The sequence below is a fragment of the Cervus elaphus genome, chromosome 22 (genome assembly GCF_910594005.1).
Source record: "Cervus elaphus chromosome 22, mCerEla1.1, whole genome shotgun sequence".
Taxonomy (NCBI): domain Eukaryota; kingdom Metazoa; phylum Chordata; class Mammalia; order Artiodactyla; family Cervidae; genus Cervus; species Cervus elaphus.
Window position 1 is genome coordinate 36,929,071 of NC_057836.1, and position 17,489 is coordinate 36,946,559.

The window sequence follows — 17,489 nt, forward strand, 5'->3', positions numbered from 1 at the left end:
GTCATGATTATTAGGAAAGTAGGAAATCTGCTGCTACTCCAGTGATGTAATGTTTTATCTCTGTGTCTTTGAGGAAATGAGGCAATTAAATTAAAATAAAATTTGAGAATGTCTATATCTATCCTAAATACTTAAAGCCCTAAACACATGGATTAAGATTGGTGATGACCATGTTTTTGTTGTTGTTCCTTAAGTAAAAATCAGAATTGACTTTTTAAACTCCTAACAGGACATTTGACATTCATAATGAGTGTGTTGGTTCAGTTATCCTTTTTTAGCTAAAATCACGTGTGTAGTATTTAGTACTGCTATGCACCAGTAATTATGCATGTTCATGCTGTGTCACATTCATCACTACTTCTCTCTCAGGATAAAGCTCCGGTAGAGAGCAGTCCCTTTGGGACCCTCCCTCCCAAAGCTCCAGGACATGATGCCTCCGGGGATGACAATCCCTTTGGCACTCGGAAAGCCAGATCTTCCTTTGGTCGTGGTTTTTTTAAAATTAAAAGTAACAAGAGGACAGCAAGCGCGCCAAACTTGGGTATGTGTGGCCAAAATGCCATTTCCTTAATTCTTCCAGAGTCAGGAAAAGATCAGTCTCTTCCCTTATTCATCTATTTGTACATTTCTTTTTCTCAGAAATGAAGGTGAATGACTTGGGGGGAAAAGTTAACAAAAAATGCTTCCACAGGCTTAATTCAGAGGTAAAGATAGCTTGGTGTGGGCTCTCTCACTCTGCTCCCAGTTCTGGGTGTAAACTTAGAGGAAAAACCAAAACCCCTGGCTCTCTCTGACATCACTACAAACAGCTTCCCATCTGCTCTGAAAGCGGATAGATTCACCCCATGTTGACACCTCCAGCAGAGTCTGTGTGTAGCATCGGAAGCGCAGTGTGGCGCCCGCCCTCCCTCTCACTGTGCATTTTGTGAGTAGGACTTTGATCTGTGTTTCATTTTGTCATTCCCCTGTGTTCTCTCCATTGCGCTGCGTGTGATTGTGTGCGTTGTTGGGATTTCTGAAGATCGTAAACGAAGTGCCAGTGCACCCACCTTAGGTACCGTACCCCTGCATGCCTGCCTTCGCCAGCACTGTGCTCCCGACCGAGCTAACCCCTGCTCTTGGCATCTTGATCTCTAGACAGCGAGCTGGCAGCATCCCAACATGGAGTCCTCTACTCCAGAGTGCTCCTTCCACCTTCCGCTCACCAGGACTCTCTCTAGAGCCTCCGCTTCTGAGCCTAAATGCTGCTGTAACCCATGCTAATGGCACCTTGCAAGCAGCTCTGTGAGGACCAAATGTGCCCAGCGGCCGGCAAAGTGCAGGGCAGGAGTGTCCTGGCGTCATAAATCCAGCTCCTTCACCCCAAAGTACATCACATCACTCTAACTCCCAGGGCCTTGCAGCTCCTCCTCGTTGGTAATGTTTCCCCAGACTCCAGAAAGACATGTTTTTAGCTGAACAGGTCTGTGGAAGACACCAAAAATGATCATTTTAGACTGACTTCTCTTAGAGGAACATCCTTCTGACATATTGATTTGAAGATGGAGGTGACATTTAGTTACAGCAATATCTAAGGAGTCGCCACCAAAGCGATTTTAGGAGAGGGAAAGCTGTTTTCCTTTTTAAAGAATACAGTGGTAGGGAGGTTATCCTCAAAATAAATAAAAACACAATGCTTTTAAAGTGAGGGGGAGCTGAGCAGCATTTTCAGAGACCCCAGTACCTCTATCATGGCTATAGGCTTTGAATGGATAGATTACATTGGATTTTCCCAATAGGTCCTATTACCTTGTGTAGGTATCCACATATTAATATGGGTCAACAAAAGTGACTTCTCTCTCTTCATAGCCTTAAATGTCCAGCATATACACAGGGTGAATGAAAATGATCTATCCAGACAACTGTTCTCAAATGTGTTTGCATCTTTCTTAGGAGAAATGTATTGTTGCTGAGAGGCCAATCAATGCTGCTTACCATAACCTATAGTCACAGCTCTGCTTCATAGACAAGTCAGCCTCTGCAACTTTTAGATCTTGCTGAAACACTGTCCCTGTGATTTTTGTACAACTTTTACTTTGCTCTGTAAAAGTGCATATTCTCACATGGAGGAATCAGCATCCTTGTGTTTTTTAGTGTGAGATCGACAGCTAAACAAATGAGGAGAGTTGATGCTGGGAAGTCTGAGGATAGCAGATTTGGATGTTATTCTTTTAAGGCAAAATCAACAGGCACTAGTTTCATATCAAAAGAAAAAAAATTTTAATAAAAAACAAGAAAAATTTATGACTATCCAACTCGTTCTTTTCTCAGTTCCTGGAACATAACAGGTGATAATTAAGAATAAATTTCTTAAATAAAGGATTCCTAGAACTTGGTAACCAATTTAATGTAAATGCCAAAGGGGAGAAGGGAATGAAAAGAAAATGACAAAGAGGTTGGACTGGAGTAACAGGGAGAAAATTGCCTGGTATTAATGAAATATGAAATAAGAAAATGTAAAAGAAGACTCTCAGGAAAATTGGATGGATTTGTTAAGTCCCAGGTACTCTTGGGACACCAAATTGGGAATATCCACTGACATTCAGATACTGAAGCTGGGGAGAGAGATTATCAGGCTCAGAGATTCTGATAACCCGTTGCTTTGTTCATGAAATGAGCAAAGCCATCATTTCATGCTGAGCATAGAGTGGGTGAGTCTGTCAAAAGATCCTGCAGAAGGAACCCAGGAGAGAATCTTGGAGTGAAAGAGGAAGAGAAAACAGCAGTACAGCAAAGAAACTTTCAGATGACAGATCTAGGAACGTGTTGTGTCAGGAAGCCAAAGGAGAGGATGGCTTTGTAGGAAGTAGTCAACAGTACCAAGTACTGCAGTAATTTTGAAAATGATTTCATTATGGATTAAAATCAGTCAAGGAAAGAGTATGGTAATGCTATTTTACCTTTTATCTCAAAGAAGGTGTAATTTCCAAGTTAATAAACTTGATACACAACAAAGTAGATGGTAGAGAAGGATGTAATTTTTAATATTTACAGGGTGCTCTTCCTAAGTCACCAGTTTATAGATCAACAGAAGAAGAATTCTTAACAGTTGCTTAAACCGAGGAGGTTAACATCTAGGCATGCTCAGCCCATATTTTAAATTTCATCAAGTATGTATTCTGTTCTTGGAATAGCTGAAACGGAAAAGGAGACACCCGAGCATTTAGATCTGGCTGGTGTATCGTCTCGGCCGAAAAATTCACAGGGAAGTAGTCCCTTCCAGATGTCTCCACCATCTCCAGATTCCAAGAAGAAATCCCGGGGTATTATGAGACTCTTCGGAAAGTAAGTAACAGAGCTTTGTCTTATATGTGGCTCAAATGTAGGGATGATTGGAAAACTGGCTAAAAATGGTTACAAAACTTTAGGGCTTTTGTGATCCTTTTACAGAGGGAAGATTGTGACTTGGGATTCATTAACTCATTGAGTCTCAAAGTTTAAATCCAAATGTCCTTTCTAACCATGCATATATAAGCATCAGTTTAAAATGTTCAAATTAAAGTCAAAGGCGTCTTCAGGTCTAATGTGCTGTGTCTTCTTTACAGACTTAGGAGAAGTCAGTCCACTACATTCAACCCAGATGACATGTCTGAGTCTGAATTCAGAAGAGGAGGGACAAGGGCGACTGCGGGGCCCCGATTGGGTTGGTCTCGTGATTTGGGACAGTCTAACAGGTAGGAACAGCCACGTGCATGGACGTTTGCATCACCTCCCAAGCATCAAGGTCTCGTGAGCATCTGCAGTGTTATTGTTGACCCTGGGCTAGACAGCTGAATCCTTTGCTTACTGCTGTGCCTATGGAAACCTCTGTCATCTCTAGAGCAGTGCCATTTGACTGTGGTTAATGAGGAACTATACAGAAGGTGAGGGCTCTGTGAGCTAGGCGAGTAACCTGAGCTGAAATGTCAGCAACATCTGTACTAGATTGACTTTTGGATTTAAATTTTACATAAAAATAATTATAGGAACTCTAAAGCGTAGCTCTGGAAAGATGGGAAAGTGTAGTAAGAATAGGTTCTACAGACTTGTGGTTGCCAAGGGGAGGAGGAGACGGAAGAGGGATGGAATGGAAGTTTAGGATTAGCGGATGCAGACTATTATATATATGATAGATAAACAACAAGGTCCTATGGTATCGCATAGGGAACCATATTCAAAAGCCTGTAATAAACTGTAATGGAAATGACTATGAAAAAGGATATATATATATTATATATACATTTATATATCTGAATTACTTTGCTTCACACCAGAAACTAACTCAGCATTGTAACTCAACTATAGTTAAGGGGAAAAGAAAAAGAGAGAATAGGTTCTAGAGATAAACTGCTTGGACCTGATTTCTGACTTCACCACTTCTTGTAAGCTGAGTGACCTTAACCAATTACTTTCATGCTCTCTGCCTCTGTTTCCCATAGTATGAATTAGTACTTACCCCAGAAAGATTATTGTGATGATTGAATGAGTGAATATGCTTTAAGTATCTGGCAAAAAAATAACTGTTCAGTATACATTAACAGGGCTTCCCTGGTGGCTTAGACGGTAAAGAATCTGCCTGCAATGCAGGAGACCACCTGCAGCACACGAGACCTGGATTTGATCCCTGGGTCAGGAAGATCCTGTGGAGAAGGAAATGACAACCCACTCCTATATTCTTACTTGGGGAATTCCATGGATAGAGGAACCTGGCAGGCTACAGTCCGTGGGGTTGCAAGAGTGGGGAATGACTTAGCAACTAAGCCACCAAACATTAACTGTTAATAGATTCTGTGAAAGCACTTTAAAAGACATACATTCTATTGGAATTCGCTTTACCAGGACTGTGTAATGTTTTATCTGTTAAGACTCTAAGAACTTTTCCTACACCTTTATCCCAGTTTAGGGCTGGTTTGGAACTGCTACACAGACTCGCTAAACATCAAAGGGTGTGGTTGGCAAACATATAGCACAAGTCATTGATACTAAATCTTTAAAAAGAGAATAGGCTTGAAACCTTTTACACATGGTCCCTCCCACCCAGGCAGAACACTGGGCACCAGTTTCATCAAGGAGGAAACTCTCTTTGACCTTCTTCAAACACTGCAGTCTCGTTTGCCATATGTTCTCTTTGTACACAGTAGAGGAACTCTTTGTGCTGTTCTAAAAAGAAGTTTTCTTGTTCATTGCCACACTTTTTTTCCAAACAAGAATGCTATTTGTAAAAATAGCATAAGAAGCTAGTACAATATTGTAAATCAACTAGATTCCAGATTAAAAATTAATTTAAAAATAGCAAAAGAAAGTAAAGATTTACTTTGACTGCACTTTCTCATACTCAGTAATGGCACATTGCCCTCTTCTCAATGAATACCATGTGGAGAGAAATCGTAGTTCTACTAAAGTTAATTCAAGTTAGACTTGAGTTTCTTTCAGTCTGATCTAGTGTTCTCTGAAGATTCAACCTCTAAACAACATTGGTTGATACTAGTATAACACCTTGATCTGTTTGTTTAACTCAGTCTTCTTCCATAGAACATGGTCTTGTTAAATCATGTTGAATCTTTTTGTGGCTTTGTTTGAAACAAGGGAGCGTTCATCTCCCTTGTGAGGAAGTATCATTTCCTTCACCAAATACATCCTCAAAATTAGACTTTTCATAGTCAGATGGGAATCTCTGTATCTATTGAACATGCAGTTGTTCCACCCTCATGATAAGTTACAGGATTGGCTTTGAATTGTTTTTTCATATGATTGTTCATTTTCCCATAGTGACTTGGATATGCCATTTGCCAAGTGGACCAAGGATCAGGTTTGCAGTTGGCTGGTGGAACAGGGTTTGGGGTCCTACCTGAATTCTGGCAAGCACTGGATTGCATCTGGCCAGACACTTTTGCAGGCTTCTCAACAAGACCTAGAGAAGGTGAATGCCTCTATTTTGTTTATGCAGTGAAGACAGAGAGAAAATGTGAATATTGGCTTGTTTTATTTTCCAGAAAGGGAAGTGGGTCGGGCTAGTAAGTACTCTGCAAAAAGCTTGAGTTTCTTGCTTTGTGCTTATTTTATCTCGTGGACTTAAAAATGGAGGACCCGGTCTTAATGATTCCTTTGAGACACTTAAGCCACTGGGCATTTTAATGAAAGGATAATTATAGAGCCATAATCCTAAAGTTTCAGTTCATATTCTCAAAACCATTCTGTGGCTTTATCATTGGTCCATCTTCTCAACGTAATATGTGCAATTCAATTGCACTTTGCACAAGGGAGAAAAGCCCTACATTTTATGTCCAGTTATTTAACATTTCTTCCCAATTATTTAACATCTGGTACAAAATAAGAATGGGCTTCCCAGGTGACATTAGTGGTAAAGAACCTGTCTGCTAATGCATGTTAGATATAAGAGATGTGGGCTCGATCCCTGGATTGGGAAGATGCCCTGGAGGAGGGCATGGCAACCCACTCCAGTGTTCTTGCCTGGAGAATCCCATGGACGAAGGACCCTGGTGGGCTATAGTCCATAGGATCGCAAAGAGTCAGACACAACTGAAGCGGCTTTGCACACATGCACAAAGTGAGTAGTAGAATTTGTGTTATGCGTCCTGCAGTTCCAATCTTGCAAAGGAAGGAACCTAGTGGGAACATCTAACGTACCACTAAATCAACTGCAGTGGTCTTGGCTTTCCAGGAGCCTTTTATTCAGCAACATTTTATAGCTGGGGTTAGTATTCTGATTTAATGTAATTATTGAGTCTTCAATACTAGCTTGATCTTGGAGGTACTGGCATCCTTTGCCACTGGCCTCCAGCCTATGTTGACAGAGCTGTAATGCCAGTGTTTCTGTTTACTGTTTCAGGAGCTTGGAATCAAGCATTCCCTTCATCGAAAGAAACTCCAACTGGCACTGCAAGCCCTGGGATCTGAAGAAGAAACCAATCATGGAAAGCTGGATTTCAACTGGGTCACTAGTAAGAGGTTTTCAATTCATGAATTGAGTGTGTATAAAAGTATACACACGCACACACACACACACACACACACATATATAGCTGCTCTTTCTTTTTCATCACAAGAACCAATGTTCTGTGGCTCCTTAACGGAACTCATTTCTATCCATAGGATGGTTGGATGATATTGGCCTCCCCCAGTACAAGACCCAGTTTGATGAAGGACGGGTAGATGGTCGAATGCTTCATTACATGACTGTTGTAAGTGACTCACTCCTGGGGTTTGGGGAGGCTAAAGTTGCTTTTCTCTGAAAAACACAGAAATTGAGTAAGCAAAATATAGTGTTTTCACAATGGTTCCACCAGATTTTGAAGGTATTGCTTTAACTTGAGGAGAGGGGCAGGCAGATTTTTCTAAGTTAATGTTGTGGGATTTAGTGAACGTAGTAGGCTTGGGAAATTTTGAAACCCTGACTTAAGCTACATAAAACTTTATATATATTCAACAACGTAGACATTGATGTGTACACTTCTGAATGGGTGTGTTTTATGATATAGAATAACATCCCATAAAAAGATTTAAAAGTGAAAGTAGAGTTTTGCAGCCCTGGCAGTTTCTAAGTGGTACACTCCTATTAGTAGTGACCACTGGAAAAGCTACCCTTCTGACAGTTCTGCTAGAACTGTCTTTTCCCTTCCCTTCCACTTTTGAGAACTATTTCCTAAAACCCCCTAGCCCTTCTCACTTCAGCCCAGTTCTGCTGGAGTGAAGAGACAGGGAAAGGTAGGACTTCACTCGGATTCCTTCCTTACTGTTGTGTATTTCTAGCTTTCTGTCCAATGGATAGAAAAACTTTTCCCTACTTTACAACAGCAGGGAGAGATGGGTTGCAGGAGAACTTATTCTAGACTCCATGGTACTAGGAGTGTCCTGCTTAAGATACTTTTTTTTAAATGGCTTTTTTGTGGTCTAGAATATGGATCCAACTACCACAAGTGTCTTTTTTTTTTTTTTTTTAAGACAGTGGAAACTGTTAAATTAATTTTATTGACTTGGACCTTGCTGTTTATTTGGTGAAAGCTGTTAAAAATTGCTCTAATTACTTTTGAACAAAATTTTAAAATTAAATATGAAAGTCTTATAGTATATTTTTCTCTTAATTTATATAAGAATCATATACCCATATTAACTTTCCATTATTTTTATATAATAGCTTTATTTTTTAATTGGAATATAATTACTTTACAATTTCTACTGTATTGTAAAGTTTCTACTGTATAGTTTCTAGTGTATAACACTGAATCAGCTATAGGTATACAGGCATCCCCTCTGTCTTGAACCTCCCTCTCCCACCCCCATCCTACCCATCTAGGTCATCACAGAGCATTGAGCTGAACTCCTGTATTATATAGCAGCTTCCTGCTAGCTTTCTGTTTTACACATTGCATATATATATATGTGTGTGTGTGTGTTTATATATCGATGATATTCTCTCAATTCAGACAAGTATCTTTTTAAAATAAGTGGAAAGTTTCAAAGAGCTAATTTATTGAGGAATTTTTCAATATCAAAGAAAGCTGGTCTCCAGCTCATTTTCTTCCCCATCACTGAAACAAAAGTTCGAACCATGGTGGGTACATCATGTAAATTACAGGTAAAATAACACCAACGTGTGGCGTGTTGCACGTTTGCTGTGAGCCAGGCACTCTTTGAAACTCTTTACTCGTAATTAATGCTCAGGTCTCAGCAGTACTCGAGGTAACACTCTGTTATCCCCAGCTTTTAGATGAGGAAACAAAAGAACTGAGAAATCGGGTAACTTATCCATGTTGCCACTGTTAGAAAGCAGTGGAAAGTCAGAGTTCATTGGTGGCTGTTGGCCTGCCTGTTTAGGAATGAGGATGTTCAGACTGAGAGCAGTGTGAATGTGAGCTGTGAGAATTTGCTCACCTGAGAATGTGAGCAAATTCAGACTGAAAATCACAAAAGGCAAACATCATTTTCATGTCTATGAAAGAATAAATTGCCTTAGAAGATTTGACTCCAGAAATCCTAAGTGATAAAAGAATCTGTTTGTATACAGTGTCCTGTATTGAATCCTGGGTCAGAAAAAGGGACTAGTAGAAAAAGCGGAGAAGTCTGTGTAAAGCCTGGGTTTAATTGAATTTCATTCTTGTCTGTGTTAATTTCTTAGTTTCGCTGACTCTCATGATTGTATAGAGCATGGCATGTAGAGTTAACATTAGAGCAAGCTGAGCAGAGGGTGTGTGGGACTCTGTACTATCTTTGGCAACTTTTCTGTGAATCTAAAATCACTTAAAAATGAAGGATTTTTTAAAAAAAATCCTCCCCTCAAAAAAGTGTGTTTTGATTTAAAAGAAAAATGGTCCCTACTTTTAAAATCCCTTAAACTAAAATAATTAACATTTTATTTACACTATAAACATTATGCATTTTGATTTTTCTCTTCAATCTGACAGACTTCAGTTGGTTGAGAATAGCCCATGTGGAAATGTTTTGAATAGGTGTGTCAATCTTAGATTAAAATATGGTAAATGCCCTTTTGGACTTATCATCAAGCTCTGCTTTTAAGGAGTCAGTCTAATGACACAAAGATACACAACTATACTCCAATATAAAGTAAAAGTTACATAAAAAAAAAAAAGAACTTAATCTAGAAGAAAGCTCAGGAAATTATTTTTGCTTGGATTTAAGCTGTCTTATCATTTTATGTTTAAAATATCTCTGTAATAGGTTAATTTTTCCCATATAGGATATATGTTCTTGAAGTTATGGTTGCCGGGGAGAAGGATAAGGGGAAAGGACAGTTAGGGACTTTGGGATGGACATGTACACACTGCTGTATTTAAAATGGATAACCAACAAAGACCTACTATATAACACATGGAATTCTGCTCATTGTTCTGTGGTGGCGGGATAGGAGAGGAGTTCGGGGGAGAATGGATACATGCGTGTGTATGGCTGAGTCCCTTTGTTGTCTACCTGAAATTATCACAACATTGTTAATCGGCTATACCCCAATACAAAATAAAAAGTTTTTTTGTTTTTGTTTGTTTTAAAGAAAAGAAAAGAAATATGTTTTCTGTAAAGTATGCCTAAAGTGGATATTTTCCTTTTTTATTTTCTGGGTGGGTTTGGATGTAGACTGGTATTTACCTTGACACTGCCTCCCCCCACCACCTTCTTGTAAAATATTTGTTTTGGTGTGTTTGAGAAGTTCCCTATAGCCACAGACGGGTGAAAGTTATTCCTTAAAGGAATTGCTTGGCGACATATGTTGCTACTTATAGCATCTTCATTTCTCTTCTCTCTCTACCTCTCACCAAAAGCTTTGCATTGATTAAGATAACTTTTCCCAAACTGTTCACACTGTCTGCTGGATGAAGCACAGTAATCTAGAACCAGAGATTTCTTGAGGCTGGGGAATGGTATAGCAGGAACAGTCTTCTGATTTCCCTCCAAACTGTGCTATGCTGCAACTCAGAGAACCAGCTCTCAGTCATCAGTGAAGATCACTTGCACCCAGTTATCTGCTTTATCAAATCACGTCAAAGCGGGTCACTTTTCATAGTGGCTTAGCTACTGCTTTTCACATTGCGTGTTTCAGAGCTGTTTGGGCCTAACAGCTCAGTTAAGAAGTCAGCTTCAGTTGGAACAATGTGAATTTTGGTTCTCTTCTACTAATATATTGGGGTCCTGGAGAAAATTTTGTTCAGAACAGGAAAAAGGGTTCTGTTACCAAGTAAAAACTTTGAAAAACCTGACGAGCCCTCGAGGCCCATTGGAGGGGCCCTTCTATTTTAACTTGAGTTTTCTGAGATCTTCCCGAGAAGGTGCTCCTGCTCTAGGCCATCTCAGTTTTTTTGTTTTGTTTTGCAGGATGACTTACTGTCTTTGAAGGTTGTGAGTGTGCTCCACCATCTCAGTATCAAAAGGGCCATCCAGGTCCTAAGGATCAATAACTTTGAGCCAAACTGTCTACGGAGGCGACCCTCTGACGAGGTAGCACCTGAGGCTGAGGTTTCCGCAGCCCCTCCTTTCCATGTGTGTGACAGGCCGGGTGGAGAAACTAAGACCCATTTTTTCCTTCTCGATGCCTACACAGAAGGGAGACTTCTGGCTCCCTCAGAGCCTCAAATCCAGCCTCATTTACTGCTTAGGCTTTGTATTTCTGTATTCCTTCCTTTGGGCTTCTCAGGTGGCTCAATCAGTAAAGAATCTTCCGGCAGTGCAGGAGACCCAGGTTCAATCCCTGGGTTGGGAAGATCCCCTAGAGGAGGAAATGGCAACCCACTCCAATACTCTTGCCTGGAGAATTCCATGGACAGAGGGGCCTGGTGGACTACAATTCATGGGGTCGCAAAGAGTTGGCCACAACCGAGCACACACGCATTCCTTCCTTTTCCCCACGATGGTTCTGCCTGGGTAACTGAACTGTGTTCTAGTTGTACTTCCTCCTTTCTTGGGTACCTTTTATTTTTCTGCCTCCTTAAGCCACAAAGTTAAGTATCACTCTAAACACTTCCTTTCCTAGAACACTGCTTTACTAGTATATAAAAAACTTAAAACTCTGGGACATAGATTCATTAAAAGAGAGTTCAAGTTAGCAAACAACCTTTTTACCTTTACGCTAAACTCCTCTCCATGAGGCAGGTTCTTTACTTTTTTTTTACTTTATTAAAATACTGAGTTTATTTCACATTATATTCTTATCTCCTCACCATTTCCATTTGTCTGGCATACATACTTAAAACCTGGAGTTCCATCTTTACACACTAAATTGGCATTTTGGATAACACATTGTTGGCAGTGGAACCTAGACAACGTTTATCAGATATGACAGAGAAACTTCTCACTCATAAAAAGGACAGCTAGATATCAGCTGTTGCAGAAATGAGTTAAGATGGAAAATTTTAACAAAATGTTTAAACTGTTTTCTTAAAGAGGCTTCCTCCCCTGAGGCAGGCTCTGTAGAATTGGCAGGCAGGTTTAATATTTGGAATCCTGTAGTCAGTGACTACAGCTCTGGGTGGTTGTTTGTCCCCATAGAACAGCATCACCCCATCAGAAGTTCAGCAGTGGACCAATCATCGAGTGATGGAGTGGCTGCGCTCTGTGGACCTGGCTGAATATGCCCCCAACCTCAGAGGCAGTGGTGTCCATGGTGGGCTCATGGTAAAACTGCTTTCATTTAAAACTGACTCCTTATCATTTTGTTTCCATTAGTCTAATGAGTAGGAGATTATCAGTTGATTGTCATAATCCTGAAGTCACCTAACTGAACCTTTCTGCACCATTTCTAGTGAATCTTTACTTTCAGAAGATTCTTCCCCGTATTTTAAAATTAATATCACCATATAATCTGAACTGAATTTAAACTGATTTCTCTTTTACTGTCTTCACTAATGTTGGATAACGTCTGGCCATCGTCTTGCATACGATCCTGTTTTAAAACGCCTGGAAAAAATAAATAAATAAAATAAAACCCCTGAAGGGATACTGCATTGCTGCACCTAGATGTTGCATGAGGAGTTGGTTCCCAAAGGTGCCACTGCAGAGGTAGAAGCCCCAACTTTGTAATGCTTGGGTGTCAGGACCAGCCCTTCTTCTCACTAGTAGCTTAAGCAAAACAAAGTAAAGGTGCTTAAATTGAAGATCAAAGTCCACAGTTTGTCTGTCCTTACCAGGCTATCCAGAGAGTCATTGGAGATAACTAAATGAAAGAGCTTTGCAGACTATAAAGCACGATCCAGGCATATGTGATCCATGGTGCCTTCAACAATCTTAATTTTTCCTGTAGGTTCTAGAACCTCGTTTTAATGTAGAAACAATGGCTCAGTTACTGAACATCCCACCAAGTAAGACCCTGTTGCGAAGACATCTGGCCACTCACTTCAACCTTCTGATCGGTGCGGAGGCCCAGCACCAGAAGCGGGACGCCATGGAGTTACCAGATTACGTGCTTCTAACTGCGACCGCCAAAGTGAAGGTTGGTTCAAGCTCCTACCATTTTATAATTGCCTATAGCAAAGACTCAGTCTTGGCTGTTACCTGGCTATCCCATTTTCTTAGGTTTTCTAAGTTTTGTGGATGAGCTGAAGGTAAATGATTCTTTAGAGTAATTAGGAAAATGCATTTTTGAAGGCTTCCTTCTGGAGGGATCTATGCTCAAATTATTTATTTTATTGGAGTTAATAGGAGTAAACAACATGATATTGGCGTCTACCATTGATTTTTTTGCCAATGGGGAAAGTTCATGTCTTGGGCCCCATATTGATTGCTGTTATCCTATGGATAAATCAAGCATAAGAGGAGGATTTTTTTTTTCTCATAAATAACCAGACTTGCAAGTTAGGAAAGGATACTCAAGCAATGATTCAAGGTGAACCAGCACAGAGTAGATATCTTCAGATTTACCTGGATTCATGGATCACACCAAGTTCAGATCACTTTTTGTTTTTTAAATCACTCTTCTGTGAACTCTTCTGAGTCTGTTATATCAACTAAGTTAATGTGAAGATAGGGTTTATCAGTTCCTCCACAAAACCCTTTTAAAAGAAAAACAAAACCAGTCCCCCCACCCACTCAGTACGTCTCTTTAGCTCCCTTTCTCCCTTAAAAAATGTGTCAGATTTGAAACCTCTGAGTCTGTTCTGTATAAATTCTCAACATCAGCATCTCCTTTAAATACAGTCTCAGGTACTATCCAGTGAAAAGATGGATTTTTTTCTTCTCTCAAAGTTTTCTCCCAGAAAATGAGGGCTGCTTTTAGCAGTTACTGGTATGGATAATCATAGCCTCACTCAAAAAGAAAATACAGTAATGACTCTTTCCTCTTTTTGACCTTGCAAAATTGGATTCAGCCCTGAGGAATCTCATTGCATTAAGGTCAACCACAATTAAGGCTCTTGGCTTTTCACAGTGACTACCCAGCTAGTGATGTGAGTAAGGAGAACAAGCTTAACTTTCTGAGATCCATAATGAGGATCGTTTATTATATTGGGGTGTTACTCACATGCCTGAGATGTCTTTGTCAATCACCGGATTGCTCTTCTTGGTGGTGTGAATACTTAGCTTATTTGTGTTACTGGTCATTTGTCATGTGAGTTTTATCAAGTCCCTGGTTGTTTTTGTTTGCTTTTCTTTTAAAGCCAAAGAAGCTTACCTTCAGCAATTTTGGGAACCTGAGAAAGAAGAAACAGGAAGATGGGGAGGAATATGTTTGTCCGATGGAGTTGGGACAGGCATCAGGAGGGACATCTAAGAAAGGATTTAAGCCTGGTTTGGATGTACGCCTGTATGATGAGGATGACCTGGACCGATTAGAGCAGGTAAACGTAACACCATAGGCCTGTTTCAAAGTTCTTTCAGTATTTAAACACTAAATGAAAAGTTTGTGTGCTGTTACTAACTAAAGATGTTTTCCACAAATACCTAATAATAACGATAATAGTAAGATAATAGCAAGCCCTTACAGATTGTTTACCACAGTTCAGGTGGCTCAGACGGTAAAGCGTCTGCCTGCAATGCAGGAGACCCGGGTTCGATCCCTGGGTTGGGAAGATCCCCTGGAAAAGGAAGTGGCAACCCACTCCAATATTCTTGCCTGGAAAATTCTGTGTATTGAGGAGCCTGGTGGGCTACAATCCACGGGGTCACAAAGAGTCGGACACGACTGAGTGGATTTGCTTTGGTTTGCTTTTACAGATTGTTTGCTACATCCCAGGTACTATCCTAAGCATATAACATGTATTAATGTTCAGGGCATCCTAAAATACAGGGAGCATTGTTATTCCCATTTTAGAGATAAGGAAACTGAAGCACAGAATGGTTAAGTAACTTAAGACAGAAGAGCTGGTAGAATTGCTGGGATTCCAGCCTGCCAGGCTGGCTTCAAAGCGTGTACTATTTACCTATGTTATGCCTATCTCAGTATTAAGGAAGTCTACATACTAGAACAAGTCAGGAATGGACACCGCATACTCCTTAGCCTTTTCAGTATCAGGTCATGGATCTGAGTATTGCTTTCAAATGAATATTTTTTGGTGCCATTGTCAACATCAGAGCTTTGGGCTCAATGTGCCAGCGAAGCGTTTTTCTTCTCATTTTTAACGTCCAGTTGCAGTCGTAGGAGGAGATGGCGTCAGAAGTGTTCTGTTGCTCCCACCCCATTCAGTGCCACTTGCCACTGTTTCTTCTTAGACTTGTGTCCATTTTGCTGCATTTTTCTTGAAATTGTGCAAATGCGTCTGTCATGTCATGGTGTGTTCATTGCAGATGGAAGACTCAGAAGGGACAGTGAGACAGATAGGTGCATTCTCTGAGGGCATCAACAACCTAACTGTAAGTTGTAAAACGAATTTCAAATGTTCTAAAAATCAGCTTGACAGTCACCCCAAAGGGGACTGCCTGTGTCGTGGAGAGCTCAAGGTGCCCGGTGTGTGTGACTCCTACCTCCTTGTCTTCCAGCACATGTTAAAGGAAGATGACATGTTTAAAGATTTCGCTGCCCGTTCCCCCAGTGCCAGCATCACTGATGAAGACTCAAACGTCTGACCATAGCACCTGGATGAGAGCAGGGAGCCCTTCATCTTTGTTCCACTTTATCCCTCGGACACTCACAGTATCTACAGCAAGCCACAGACTGTGTATTGTTTATCATTCCCACTTCTCATGTGGAAGTGGAGATGGAAAGCAGGGAATAGGTGCTGACTCTAAAGTTGCCATGACAATTGAGACACTGGTGAATGAGAGTATAATTGTTTCTCCTCTATTTAATGTAAAAAAAAATCTGTGATATATTATATTTAAAGTGTTGCATTTAATATGAGTATTTTACCATAGTCTTTCCATCCACACTCACACCATGGAGGATTTGGGAAGCAGTGACCAGTATGTGAATGAGTTTTGTCTTGTTGTGACACCACTGCGGCCCTCGAAGCAGGATGTTACATGCTTTCGAAATCAAATTGTGGGATTTCTTAGGCGTTCCGTGTGCCCACTATATGCCAGCCACACCTCCACTTGCCTCTCATTGTCCTATTTTTTATATATTTTTCTAAATATATGTATATACTTAGTACATAGAAAATAGAACTTTTATTTTGTAACATAAGGAAGATGGTAAAAAGATCACGTTAAAAAACTACAGTGATTTTCATATACCAGCTGTTTCTTGGAGAAGTTCAAATGATCTTTCTTTTCTCCAAACTGAATTCTAATCATGTTGATCATTCAGACTAAATTAACATATGTGAAATACCCCTTCTTTGATGACACCTCACAAAATTGTTGAATAGCTTTTTAAGAATTTCAGCCTTAGTCTTGGATCCTCTTAACTCATAAGGAAGAATCTGAGGGACATTTTAAGTGCTAGTAACCTGAGTGCATTCAAGAAACTCCCCCAAAATTTGTGGAAATAATTCCTGAAGAAACCAAAACAAAACCCTTTACAGTATTAAGCTTCTTATCTTCCGATCTTTGCTAAACATATCATTGCATCAAAATACTAACAGTCTGCCTAATGTTATTAATTGCACACTTCTCAGACTATCAGCAAATGGATTTTTTTTTAAAAGCTGAATACTTGTCTGAACATTTTATCTCAGATTTCAGTAACTCAAAGACTGCAAAATTAGTTTCATAATAGCTATAGTGTGATGTTAAAATGCAGTTCATGTTTTTCTGTAGCACAGGGCCCAAATATTTTTTTTCCAAATATTCTTTATCAAGAAAATCGAAAGCTGCAATAAAAACTGTTATTGTTTTTTATTATTTTCTAGAGGTATCAGAAAAATATTCAATTTTTTGTTCACTACTGTGTCATTACTTATGATAGTCAGTGGTGGTAAAGACAGGTTTTGAAAAATTAGCGTAGGGTGGGCAGTTCAATATATGTCCGAAGACTTGCCTAATAAACTATATTTGAATGTCAGTGATATGACCTTTCAAGTTAGCAAGTTTCCAAGTTTCTTATCAAGGAACCCTGTGATACTAAATTACTATTTATTCATAATTAAAATGACTCAATGCTAATAATAGTTTTGCTCCCTGTTATGCACTATTTGGTAACTGTATTGGACTCTTTCTGTATTTGTGTTTTATTTTAATGTGAACATATGTCACCATTTGAAAAAACTTTGTTATTCAATCCTGGTTAAAAATACCAGGAGACTGTTACAGATGCCAAATATTCCTTATTCAGGACAGTGTAACATCACTGATGATATGTGATAAGGTTAAATTTTTTTGATGATATATATTCTTTTTACAAGATATTTACACTGCTGGTATTACCATATGAAAAGAAATAAAGTCAATTGATAACTGCCTCATATTTTTATTGTGTGTTACTTTGTTTTCCTTTACTGGGAATAACCAAGTCACCTTTATTTTGGATCTAAAGAATAGTAACACCAACTCTTTACAGCTCACAGACTCTCAGAAATTTGTTTGAGGGGGGTCTATAACCTGTATCAGGGCTTCCCCGGTGGCTCGGCGGTAAAGAA

At 39.7% G+C, this 17,489-nt stretch overlaps 1 protein-coding gene across 18 annotated transcripts in view; it reads left to right on the forward strand.

Moving 5' to 3' along the window:
• Nucleotides 1-17,317, forward strand: part of PPFIBP1 (PPFIA binding protein 1) — a 196,886-nt gene extending 179,569 nt beyond the window's left edge. For 15 of the 18 annotated variants that reach the window (XM_043881930.1, XM_043881923.1, XM_043881926.1 and 12 more), the window contains 13 exons: nucleotides 370-541; nucleotides 1,022-1,054; nucleotides 3,174-3,324; nucleotides 3,585-3,713; nucleotides 5,788-5,938; nucleotides 6,869-6,980; nucleotides 7,132-7,220; nucleotides 10,861-10,983; nucleotides 12,031-12,156; nucleotides 12,782-12,970; nucleotides 14,133-14,312; nucleotides 15,259-15,324; nucleotides 15,451-17,317. In XM_043881930.1, coding sequence (XP_043737865.1) covers nucleotides 370-541; nucleotides 1,022-1,054; nucleotides 3,174-3,324; nucleotides 3,585-3,713; nucleotides 5,788-5,938; nucleotides 6,869-6,980; nucleotides 7,132-7,220; nucleotides 10,861-10,983; nucleotides 12,031-12,156; nucleotides 12,782-12,970; nucleotides 14,133-14,312; nucleotides 15,259-15,324; nucleotides 15,451-15,537 — 1,608 coding nt within the window. In that variant the 3' untranslated portion in view covers nucleotides 15,538-17,317. The remainder of the gene's footprint in view (nucleotides 1-369; nucleotides 542-1,021; nucleotides 1,055-3,173; nucleotides 3,325-3,584; nucleotides 3,714-5,787; nucleotides 5,939-6,868; nucleotides 6,981-7,131; nucleotides 7,221-10,860; nucleotides 10,984-12,030; nucleotides 12,157-12,781; nucleotides 12,971-14,132; nucleotides 14,313-15,258; nucleotides 15,325-15,450) is intronic. The other 3 variants (XM_043881934.1, XM_043881938.1, XM_043881939.1) reach the window with 1 other exon arrangement.
• The last annotated feature ends 172 nt before the right edge of the window (nucleotides 17,318-17,489 follow it).